Below are 12455 nucleotides of genomic sequence, written 5' to 3'. Positions count from 1 at the left end.
ATAGATTTTGTGTATTTTACAATTTGCTCAGAGTTCAACCTGGTACCTAAATAAATTCTTCTCCACCACAACTCTTTAAAAGCAACCTTATACTGTCAGAACTCAGCCAGAGCTACTGTATGGAGGACTTAAAGCTAGAAATGGAAGAAAGATGCTTCTCCCAAAAGTTGTCCCTAGGCGTGGAGGGCCTGGGAAGCTTGGAAGCTGAAATTTTGAAGGATTTTGTTTGTAGAAACTAAGAGAATATCCAATTTAGGGCAACAGAGAGCTGTTTGAGAACAGGCAGAAAAGACCCAACACCCATAATGGCTAGAAAACAAAAACATGGAGAACTAGAGAAAAACAGAAAGCTGACCTGTGTTTGTTTCTGAAGCTAAATTGAAGAGATGTAATTGACCTACTTCTTTTTTTTTTTTTTTTTTTTTTTTGTGGTACACGGGCCTCTCACTGTCGTGGCCTCTCCCATTGTGGAGCACAGGCTCCGGACGCGCAGGTTCAGTGGCCACGGCTCACGGGCCCAGCCGCTCCGCGGCATGTGGGATCTTCCCGGACCGGGGCACGAACCCGTGTCCCCTGCATCGGCAGGCAGATTCTCAACCACTGCGCCACCAGGGAGGCCCCTGGGAGGCCCCTGACCTACTTCTTAACAGAGTGTTACCTAGGATCCTACATCTTTTGCAAAGTGTATCTTGTACTTTAAAGACTGACAGATGTTGCTTTGAAATGCCTGACCACCAAGGAAGAGGAAAACATGGTCGAATTAAGATGGCATTATAAAACATCTGGTTAGACATGACAGACTGTGCTTATATCTACTCCTCTCAAAACCCCTCTATCAGCAGTAAGGGATGAAAATTGGAGAAACCCACGAGGACAAATAGAACCATAATGGAAACAACAGCAAAAAAGAGGCATCAACATAAATTTGGAAGTAAGTGAACATGTGGTTAGTCCCCCAAGCTGATGGAGAAAGCTGAAATCTAAGTGCCTGCAGACAAGCAAGCCAGGTCACCCAACCCTGGGGCTGTAGGAAGATTCAGGATGGGAAGGACCAGGTACCTCTGTAGGTAGGGGTGAGGGATGGAGCTGGAGGAGTAGAACGGTTGAAACTCTGTATAAAGAGCAATTATAGCGACTTCCCTGGTGGCACAGTGGTTAAGAATCCACCTGCCAATGCAGGGGACACGGGTTCGATCCCTGGTCTGGGAAGATCCCACATGCCACGGAGCAACTAAGCCCGTGTGCCACAGCTACTGAAGCCCACTCTCCTAGAGCCCGTGCTCCGCAACAAGAGAAGCCATAGCAATGAGAAGCCCGCCCACTGCAACGAAGACCCAACACAGCAAAAAAATTAATTAATTTTTTTTTTTTAAAAAGAGCAATTATACACCCAGCTCTCCTAACCTCACAAAGTTGGAGGAGCTACCTCAGTCTCATTCTGACAGAAGACAAGAAGTTTACTCTGAAGAAATTGAACCAGAGAAGCTCTGGGCTTGGGGACACCATGCACCAGTGGAGGAGAGGGGTCAGGCACCATGTTGAAATCAAGTAAATTCAGTGAAAGTCTAGATACGAAAGATTTCCTCCAGCCCCCTTCACTCAGAATTCTGGCAGCAATGAGAAAACAGTTTAAGGTACGGACATTACTGGGGTCCCCCACAGATGGTTGGTCCGCACCTAATCACCCTGTAGTGAAGTCCATCACCCACAAAGCACACATACAGAGCTTCCAGGTGGCTTTTCACTTTTCAGTGAATGGGCAGCCAGGGATCCCCAGACATTCAAGCAAGGCCTCTAACTCAAAAGACCAAGACCAAGACAAACGGGAGAAGAGGGCATTTATAGGTAACAGATGCAATGTAGGGAGCAGCATATAAAAGTAAAACCATAATTCATCTGCTTGAGAGGAAGGATGCTTTTGTAAAACAAGAGCAACATGCTTTTAAAAGGGATATTTGGAGAATGAGGATGAGTTCTTGAAAGTGGAAAACGTGACAGCAAAAATGAAAGATTCAATAGCAGCCTTGCAAGATGAAGTTGAAAACAGTCACTCAACAAATACTATTTTTTTAAAAACATCTTTATTGGAGTATAACTGCTTTACAATGGTGTGTTAGTGTCTGCTGTATAACAAAGTGAACCAGCTATACATATACATACATCCCCATATCCCCTTCCTCTTGCGTCTCCCTCCCTCCCTCCCTATCCCACCCCTCTAGGTGGTCACAAAGCTATGTGTGCTTTGTGACTCCCTGTGCTATGTGACTGCTTCCCACTAGCTAGCTATTTTACATTTGGTAGTATATATTAGTCCATGCCACTCTCTCACTTCATCCCAGCTTACCCTTCCCCTCCCCATGTCCTCAAGTCCATTCTCTACGTCTGCATCTTTATTCCTGTCCTGCCCCTAGGTTCTTCAGAACCTTTTTTTTTTTTTAGATTCCATATATATGTGTTAGCATACGGTATTTGTTTTTCTCTTTCTGACTTACTTCACTCTGTATGACAGACTCCAGGTCCATCCACCTCACTACAAATAACTCAGTTTTGTTTCATTTATGGCTGAGTAATATTCCATTGTATATATGTGCCACACCTTCTTTATCCATTCATCTGTCGATGGACACTTAGGTGGCTTCCATGTCCTGGCTATTGTAAATAGTGCTGCAATGAACATTGTGGTGCATGACTCTTTTTGAATTACGGTTTTCTCAGGGTGTATGCCATACGACCCAACAAATACTGTTGAGTGGCTACTATGTCCTTGGCAGTGTTCCAGGCAGTGGAGATTCATCAGTGAGCAAAAGAAGCAAAGATCCCTGGCCTAGTAAAGCTTAAATTCCAGTAGAGGGAGAGCATAAACAATACAAGCATATGTAAGTTACAGGTGTTGTAGGGTGTTCAGTGCTGGAGGCAGGAGAAGAAAACAGAGCATATGGTGCAGAGAGTGGGGAGTACCAGGAGGGGAGGATGGACAAGGGGAATTTTTTACATAGATGGTCAGGGCCAGGCTCACTGGGAAGGTGACAGCTGAGCAAGGACTTTGAGGGTGAGGAAGATAGCCATGTGATATCTGGAGGAAGATCCTTCGAGGCAGAAGGAAAGGCCCTGAGACAGGAGGCCTGTGCAGGGTAGAGCAGGGCCCAATGTGGCTGGAGTGAGCCAGGGAGAGGACAGTGGAAGGAGCTGGGCGGTGACAGTACCAGCTCATGTGGCCCTTGTGGGCCAGGGGAGGGGCTTTGGTTTTCACTCTGGGGGAGCTGGAGCACCGCGGCAGAGTTTTAAGCAGAGAAGTTGCACGATCTGACGTTGGTCTTAAAAGGATCACTCAGGGGACCTCCCTGGTGGCGCAGTGGTTAAGAGTCCGCCTGCCAATGCAGGGGACATGGGTTCGAGCCTTGGTCCGGGAGGATCCCACATGCCACAGAGCAGCTAAGCCCGTGCGCCACAACTACTGAGCCTGCGCTCTAGAGCCCACGAGGCACAGCTACTGAGTCTGCGTGCCGCAACTACTGAAGCCCGCGCGCCTAGAGCCTGTGCCCCGCAACAAGAGAAGCCACTGCAATGAGAAGCCCACTCTTGCTGCAACTAGAGAAAGCCCATGTGCAGCAACGAAGACCCAGCGCAGCCAAAATAAATTAATTAATTTAAAAAGAAAAAAAGGATCACTCGGCTGCTGTGTTGAAAATTAAAGGTACTGAACAGAGGAATTGTGTCTAAAATTCAGTAGCAAGGATGTGTGACCTGTGGCCCTAATGTTTTCTTTTTATACCTCAGTGTGTCCTCTGATTCACCCGCTCTGTTCGCCTCTATCCTCGGTTCCACCTAAGAAATGACTTGCTTGCTCTGTCCGTCAGCCTGATCCCTGCCTTATACCTTCTGATAACTTCCTCTCCCAGATCCCATCAGGTCTCCTTCAGGGTTCAGCCCCCACTCTCTTACATCAGATCCTAAAGCACATAATGTCTGGTTGGTTCCACTTTTAGTGTTCGTGTTGTTGAATGGGGGCCCCTCTGGCTCCCCGGTTTTTTGCTGAACCTCTCTAGGCGTGATCAAACAAGCGTTAAATGTTTGCTTATTGAACATAACATTTAATTGTCCCCCTTTAGACACTCTGTCATCAGGCTAAGTGCTCTCTGGAGGTCAACTTTGTATGACTTGAAAAACCCCACAGTTTAAGCTCTTTAAACAAAGAGGGAAACGGGAAGATCTGTCTCATACCTTAAGTTCCAACCTTCAGACCCTTCATGAGACAATCAACCACAGCCCTTCTCCCACGCACAGGCCTGGGGAGCGTTATCCGTTTATAAGGGATTATAAGGGAAAATACATGAATCTTTTTTTTTTTTTTTTTTTTTTTTTGCGGTATGCGGGCCTCTCACTGTTGTGGCCTCTCCCGTTGCGGAGCACAGGCTCCGGACGCGCAGGCCTAGCGGCCACGGCTCACGGGCTTAGTTGCTCCGCGGCACGTGGGATCTTCCCGGACCAGGGCACGAACCCGTGTCTCCTGCATCGGCAGGCGGATTCTCAACCACTGCGCCACCAGGGAAGCCCCATGAATCATTTTTTTGCATAGAAATCATTTGCCTCCGTAGTTTTTCACTGCTACTTTTTCTCTGATGTTAGAAAAATAAATAAAGCCGAAGGGACTTCTGATAAAGCTGATGATATAACTGCAGGCTCACAAAATTCCTTCCTCCCAAATAATATAGTTAATATAACAGATGGAATAATGTAAGCACTATTGACTTTAAACTTTTGATGTAATTATTATTGGGATTATAAAGGAGAGGTAATAGTGATGGTAGGAGAGCTAAATCAGCAGTTTCCGTAATTTGCATAGGGTCTCGAAGGATTCACCAAGAAATAACAGTATATGTGTATTATACAGCATATGTGTATACTGTGTATATGTATGGGTATACATATAAATAAATTATATGTGTATTTAACTGCCACGAGAAGAAGCAGTTAAAATAGCTGGCATGAAATGACACTGTGAGATGGGGAGGTGGGCTTAGGTAGGCAAGGGGAAGGGCTGCTGTCTTTTTTATAGCATTTTTGTGCTATCTGATTTTTCAACAACACAAAACCTAAGTAAACTAAGGGCACAGATGAAATCTAAAAGGTTGTCCAAAAAAAAAAAAAAAACTACCCCTTAAAAAGCACCTACTTATACATTTTTTTTCAGATTATACTAGAGTCTAACCAAAAACATTTTAATAAAAAATCTTTATAAAACACTCTTTGAAAATTATAAGATTGATTTCCTGTATAGATGTGGCTCCAGGGGGGTCTTGATTTCCTTCCTCTTAAAAAAAAAAAAGCAACAAACAGTATGAAACTTTAAAAATGTGTTTTCTTTAAAAGATTGGATCACAGATTCCTACCCTCTAATTGTACTCTTTTGGTTTTTCAAGATACTAAAGAAGGGACCTTTATTTTAGCACTTGGGTGGAGGCCTGACAAAGCCGTGTGCGTGATAGATTCGTCTACAAGAAGAGAGGCATCTTGACTAAAACAGGTTACTGTGCTGATGCCACATGCAGCAACGAGTGACTTTTCACTGCCTCTTTGTCTTTATATAGTCTGTTTATACATGAGCGCCAGGTTCATCAGAAATTGCTCCTATGTCGTGTTTCCCTCACGTATCATGGTTTTTCTTGACCCATTAGCTCCTCTTTGGGGTCCGTGGATGACCCCCTCATATTTGTACAGCAGGCTGGAAAGGGAGGGCTTTGCAAGCACATGGTACCTGTTTAGGAGCCTTCGTGAAGACCAGCCTAAAATGGGTGAATAAAAGAGGTCTCATACCCGTTTTTCTCAGAGAAAGTGGTGGGCACAGATGGGGATCTAAGAAGCAATAAAAGAACCCTGAGGAATCCTGGCGAACCCATACTATGGGCTTTGAACTGGAGGTTGAATATCTTGGTCCTGAGAGGCCAGAGACAGGGAGGGAAGTAGTACCATCACCCTAAGAATTGGGACAGTCATTTAAGTAGCAGCAGTGGGTATCACCTGGAGCGCGATGGCGATGTGTACGAGGAGTTTATCCAAGAAAACAATGAGGGAGTTTGGGGTCTTGGGACTGTAGTAGCAGAAAGGGAAAGAAAGGGATTCATACTGGAGATACCGTGGAAGAAAGATTCGTTTGGTGGTAGAAAGCATTTTTAGGGGAAGAGCCAGTAATGAAGATTACACCAAATTTCTTTTTACTTGAGAGATTGAGAAGTATGGGATCCTGAAAAAAATATAAGTATCTGTGACTTCACCATGTTTGGATAAAGCAGGCACTGAGACGTTTATATAATGTCTGATTGATTTCTGATCACTGAAAACATTTAACAGACTCATATTAGTAATTTGCTTTTTACCCTTTCTCCAGGAATACATCTAAATTCTTGGGACTTTACCTGGGGAGGGGGGCTGCACAGACTGTGTATAAATCGGTTCATATATCCAATGCGACATTACACTAGTGGCCAATGTGTATAATCTATGCAAAGCTAGGTTTCATAAGAGAACTATGGATGCTGATGGCTTTGTGTTCTGACTCATCTTGCTTCCTTTCAACATTCTTAAAATATTTATCCAAAGGTAATGGTATTTTGGCTTTCTTCTTTTACGCGACCGTAAAGTTAGAACAGGGCTCTGCTTCAGACTCCACGCACGCCTCCTTTGGAGATAACGAACAGCTAGACACTGAATCAAAATGACGGACGTGACTCCTAGTGCCATCTGTTGGTGGCAGGCAGAACTGACATGCTCTGGCTGATTTTGTGACGCATACAAATTGCCAGGTTGAGCTGCTAAGTAAAGGAGCTTCTGTAATTTCAGCGTGATCTACTACTCAGCCAACCAGCAACATTTTCTTTTTTTTTTCCTCTATTGCGAAGGTGTGGCGGGGCACCCTGGCCCGTATGTGGTACAAGAGGACTAAGGCAGCTCTGACAATTATCAGATACTACCGGCACTACAAAGTGAAGTCGTACATCCACGAGGTGGCCAGACGCTTCCACGGCGTTAAGACCATGAGGGACCACGGCAAGCACGTGAAGTGGCCGGCCCCGCCCAGAGTGCTCTGCCGTTTCGAGGAAGCCCTACAGGCTATTTTTAATAGGTAAGGGCTTGGTATGTGCTGCATCTGTTTGCGGCAGTACACGTACTATATAAATTTACAGATCTGAGACCGTGACATTAGCTCCACCATTTGCTATATGACGTTGCTTTTACCTTGTGTCTCCACCTTCATAGATTTCACTTTCAAAGGGCATTTGCCTACCCCTCCAAATAATAGAACTGTCCATTTATTTTTCCATTAGCAGTAGACAGCAGTGTGCCACACGGCCTGAATCAAGCCAAGTTTAAGATAAGCTAGTAGCATGATGCCTCTACTTTCTTTTATTAGCAAAAAGATAACTTTATTAAAATCACCACACGTCACTCACAGTAGGAAGTCTGTTCATCCTTTCAGAGCAGGGGTTCTCTATCCCGCACCTGACATTCACAAGGAGTTTATAAAACACACTGATGCCCAAGTCCCACTTCCAGAAAGTCCTGTTTAATGGTGCTGGGGAGCAGAGCCCAAGCAGAGGTCCTTTTTAAAGTTTTCCAGGTGATTTTAAAGTAAAAGGCAGGAAACACTGTTATAGAGCAAGCTATTTTTTTAAACAAATAAGTAAATAAATAAATTAACTCCCATGTAACATCTGATACCTTTCCAGCTAATCCTCATTTTTTTAATAAACTGCCCTGAATCTGACTTTGCAGTTATTCATAGCTCCTTTCTCCTCGTTTTTTGAGCTCGTTTGTTGACAGCGTGCACCAGATATGTTTAGCTGTGTCTTAGATACAGCCATCTAGCCGCATAAACTAAGCTGATGGTTCTCAAATGTGGTCATTTGGTATTATGGTATTCCACCGAGAACACCGTGAACTAATTAATGTGTAGATGTATTTGGTGAGTTGAATGGCAGATATCAAAAGAAAGAAAATGCATGCAAGGAAAACTCTTTAATACATATCTCATTTGCTTTTAAAAAAATGATTGCTCATAAAAAGAAAAAAATGAAACAGTAGAGCATTATTGAAAGCAAAAGCACCCCAACCCTCCATTCTCCCATACATACTATAAATGTTAGCTGTAAATCTTGGCAGCCTTTTTACTGCACAGATAAAATTTTTTTCATGAATTATGTCCCCTGCATTTTTGACATAATCTAAAAAGTGATTAAAGGATACATGAATACATGCTCAGTTTTTTGAAGTGACATAGGGACTTCCCCGGAGGTCCAGTAATTAAGACTCTGCACTCCCACTGCAGGGGCATGGGTTCGATCCTGGTTGGGGAACTAAGATTCCACATGCTACGCGGTGCGGCCAAAAAAAATTTTTTTTTAATAAATAAAGTGACATAATATAAAAATTTACAGGATATAAAGTTGAAATCCTCCACATCTCCTCTTGTCTCTCCCCATTTTATTTCTTTCCCCTAAGGTAACCACTCATTAACAATTAGTGTGTATCCTTCTAAATCTTTGTCTATGCACTTACAAACACATACACACACAAGAGAAGCATGATACAGTGGTTAAGAACACACACCCTGGAGCCTGGGTTCATATTCTAGCTCTGCCACTGACTAGCTGTGTGACCTTGGGCAAATGAGTTAACCTCTCTGTGCCTCAGTTTTCTTATCTGTAAAAGGGCCATAATCATAGCACCTGCTCATAGGGTTGTTGAAAGTATTATGAGTAAATATGTATAAAGCATTTCAGATAATGCCTGACACATAATAAGTACTATGGAATTGTGTGCTTATACTGTGAGTGTGTATGCATTTGGGTTTATTCCCCTCTCTTTTTTCCACAAGGAGGACTATACGTATGGTTATATGACTTTACTTAGAAATAAGTCTTGGAGCCCTGTCCATCACAAGAAATAAAGATCTATGTCATATTTTTAATGGCTGCAAAGAATTATTGATTTTGATGTCACACTGTAGCCTGTACAGTCTTCTTTTTTAGACTTGGAGGTTTTATATATGGCCTAGAATTGATTATTTTTTGTAAAATTCAGTTTATTCATTCAGCAAGTATTTACTCAACACCTGCTGTGTCACAGACACTGACCTAGGTTCTAGAGATACAGTGACAAACAAGAAAGATGTGAAATACTGTCCCAGCCTTCTTAGGGCTTATAGTCAATGAGCATTTTGAAAATAATACATCTGCTCTGTGTCTTGACTGTACACACACACACACACACCACACACACACACACACACACACACACACACACACACACACAGACTGAATCTTGCCAGCTGTGTTAATCTACTTCAAAGGCACACTTTTTCTGTAAAGGGCCAGATAGTAAATATTTTAGGCTTTGTGGGCTCCATATGGTCTTTGTCACATGTTTTATTTTGTTTGGTTAAACACGTAAAAACTATTCTTAGCTCTATGGGCCGTGTTTGGCACCGGCTGTAGTTTACCAACCCCTGGTCTAGTCACTGTATCATATTTAATTTATTCTTGCATTTTTGATCTGTGGAATCCTGAGAGAAGTGTGTTAAAGGATTTTGCTGTGATTGTGGGGTCTTCTTTTCTTCTAACATCTCCGTGTGTGTCTAATTGTACTTAAGCTCACTCCCACTCCTCCTAGCAATTCTTTTTCATCCTGGGAAGGCTGGGAGCCTTCCTCACGCCCAGCTTCTTCATGTGGTCAAGGCTGCTCACGTTTCCCGCAGCAGCTGTTGTCGTCTGCACGTGTTTAAAGATGGCAGTTTGCTTGATCAGGATGAGAAGCGTGTGCCGCGCCACCCCCAGGTGGGTGGCTCAGGTCCGGGTTCCCCGGCACCGCTGTTTGCCACGGGTCTCTGGAGTCAGTCAGCTGTGGACCCTGTCCTGGGCCACTGTGGGCAGTGAAGAGGGGACAGGCTGACCAGGCACAGGGCCCCCTTGGCTCTGCGGATCCTGGCCCCGGCTCTCCCTCTGGCACCCCCTCCTGTTGCCCTCCCCCAGGCCCCTGCTCCAGCTCCCAGGACTCCTTGCTTGTCCTCTCACACACCAAACAAGCTCACACTTCAGAGCCTTTGTACGCACTGTTTTCTCCTCCTGGAACAAGTATCCATACAGCTGGCTCCTCCACTTTGTGCCCACATATCCTTATCAGGGGTGCCTCCCAGACCACCCTCTGTGACTAACACCTGCTCCCCGGTCCTTCCCTCTGCTGCACTCCTGTCCCCCCTTCCTTGCCTTATTTTCTTCCATAGCACTAATCACATCACCCGTACTGTGTGTTTAAGCATTGGTTTATATCTTGTCTGTCTCTGCTCTCTAGAATGTCAGCACCTAGCAGAACAGACCTTCATCTGCTTGTTTACTGCTGTGCCCCCACTCCCTAGAACAGCATCTGGAGTTTAGTACGTGCCTGGAAAACATTTGTTGAATGAATGAATGATGAATCCAAAGTTCCTACACCCTAACTATAGATATAAGAGAGTCCACGTATCACTAGATTCTGGTTGCTTCCAAAACACACAAACAGCAAAGGAAGTTTTACAAAAAATCTCTGTCCACGTACAACTATGTGTATTTTAACATGTTCTCTGTATATTTTGGAGGCATTTTACTTTTTTTAGGGTAGCACGTAAGTAATTTAATTCTACTTAATGGCTGCTTCAGTTATTTTTGAGAGTGAATGGGATGTTATTTCTAAAGTCTCATACAGTTTGCTTGTTTACTTATAGATGGAGAGCATCCCAGCTCATCAAGACCATACCTGCTTCAGACCTGCCCCAGGTTAGGGCAAAGGTTGCAGCTGTAGAAATGTTGAAGGGTCAAAGGGCTGACCTTGGGCTCCAGAGGGCCTGGGAGGGCAACTATCTTGCTTCGGTAAGTCCAGGAGGACAAAGTGGAATCCACTCCTGCTCCCTTAACAAAGAAAGAGAAGAATTTTTCTCCAAGTATTTGTAGAAAGACTAAGACGCCTTCAGAAACTAAATTTCTATGAGAGATACTAAACTAAAAGATTTTATTGCTTCTCAGTGTACGATATTTGATGTTTCCCTCACTTTCAAGACAGTTCTCTGTCTTGCATCCATATGAATTGGGTACATTCAATAATCTGGCTTTGATCATTTAAACCTTCCCTTGCATAATTCAGCAACTATTTTTAATTACCACGTTTGTATCAGTTATCCCCAAAGCTGGATTTCATCCTCTCTCCCATTCCTTATTTTTTAAATATTCTAGGATTGTTGGTGTTATAATAACCCTTTAATAGCTTATCATCTGGGATGGGGAGGTAAAAAGTACATGTGTGAAGTTATGTGAGTGGAGTTATAAAACAGTAAAAGACTGCCTTCTCATCTAAAAGGTTAAGCAGGGCTTCCCCAGTGACACAGTGGTTAAGAATCCGCCTGCCAGTGCAGGGGACACGGGTTCAATCCCTGGGCTGGGAAGATCCCACATGCCGCAGAGCAACTAAGCCCGTGCGCCACAACTACTGAACCTGCACTCTAGAGCCCATGAGCCACAACTACTGAGTCCGCGTGCCACAGCTTCTGAAGCCCGCGTGCCTAGAGCCCGTGCTCCGCAACAAGAGAAGCCACTGCAATGAGAAGCCTGCGCACCGCAACCAAGAGTAGCCCCTGCTCGCCGCAGCTAGAGAAAAGCCCGCACGCAGCAACAGACTCAACACAGCCAAAAATAAATAAATAAATAAATAAATTAAAAAGAAAATAAAATGTTAAGCACACTCATTTTATCGTGTTTCCTTTTTCTTTCAGAAGCCAGATACACCTCAGACCTCAGGCACCTTCGTCCCCGTTGCGAATGAACTGAAACGGAAGGACAAGTACATGAACGTCCTCTTTTCCTGTCATGTCCGAAAGGTAAGGCAAGCTTGAAACAGACCTCCTTGGAAAGAAAAGACTGATTCAGGTGAAACTGACTTAGCTATGACCACAGTAAAACAGAACAATAGGTACACAACTGGCTGCATCATCAGTGAGCTCTATCTGTATATATGGTGAGGCATTGATGGAATGGCTGAAGCGACTACAAGTTTGGGATTAGGCTATAAAGACTAATTAGGGAAGTGAATATTTTTGGTAGCCATTTCTTCTTAAGACAGGAGAAGGGGAATCTCCCTGAGGTCAGGGATTTGTATTTTACTGCATGTATCTTTCATAGCACTTTGTCTATAGCCTACTGGTCTGGCTTGTATTTAACGGTCATTCAGTACTTTTTATACATGTTTTATTATGATTTTTTTAAAAAAACGGGGAACGGGGAGAAAACGTCATTTGGAAAAGGGAGAAGTGAGACTTGGAAGTGGGGTGGAGGGGAATTATGTGCTATGACTATATATGCTTATCTGAAGCAGGACGCATGAGGACTGTTTTTTACCTGGGGATGAGAGCAGTTGAGCAAGTGGAAATATGGAAG

At 43.9% G+C, this 12455-nt stretch overlaps 1 protein-coding gene across 3 annotated transcripts in view; it reads left to right on the top strand.

The window, feature by feature from the left end:
* The window catches only part of MYO1D (myosin ID), a 352561-nt gene that overhangs the window by 184710 nt on the left and 155396 nt on the right, over nt 1–12455 (top strand). For all 3 annotated transcript variants that reach the window (XM_067021776.1, XM_059047839.2, XM_067021775.1), the window contains 3 exons: nt 6897–7120; nt 10754–10898; nt 11795–11899. In XM_067021776.1, coding sequence (XP_066877877.1) covers nt 6897–7120; nt 10754–10898; nt 11795–11899 — 474 coding nt within the window. The remainder of the gene's footprint in view (nt 1–6896; nt 7121–10753; nt 10899–11794; nt 11900–12455) is intronic.

The sequence above is a fragment of the Kogia breviceps genome, chromosome 19, assembly GCF_026419965.1.
Source record: "Kogia breviceps isolate mKogBre1 chromosome 19, mKogBre1 haplotype 1, whole genome shotgun sequence".
Classification (NCBI taxonomy): Eukaryota; Metazoa; Chordata; class Mammalia; order Artiodactyla; family Physeteridae; genus Kogia; species Kogia breviceps.
The sequence above is the reverse complement of the archived record's forward strand: the minus strand, read 5'-3'. Positions and strand labels throughout refer to the sequence as shown.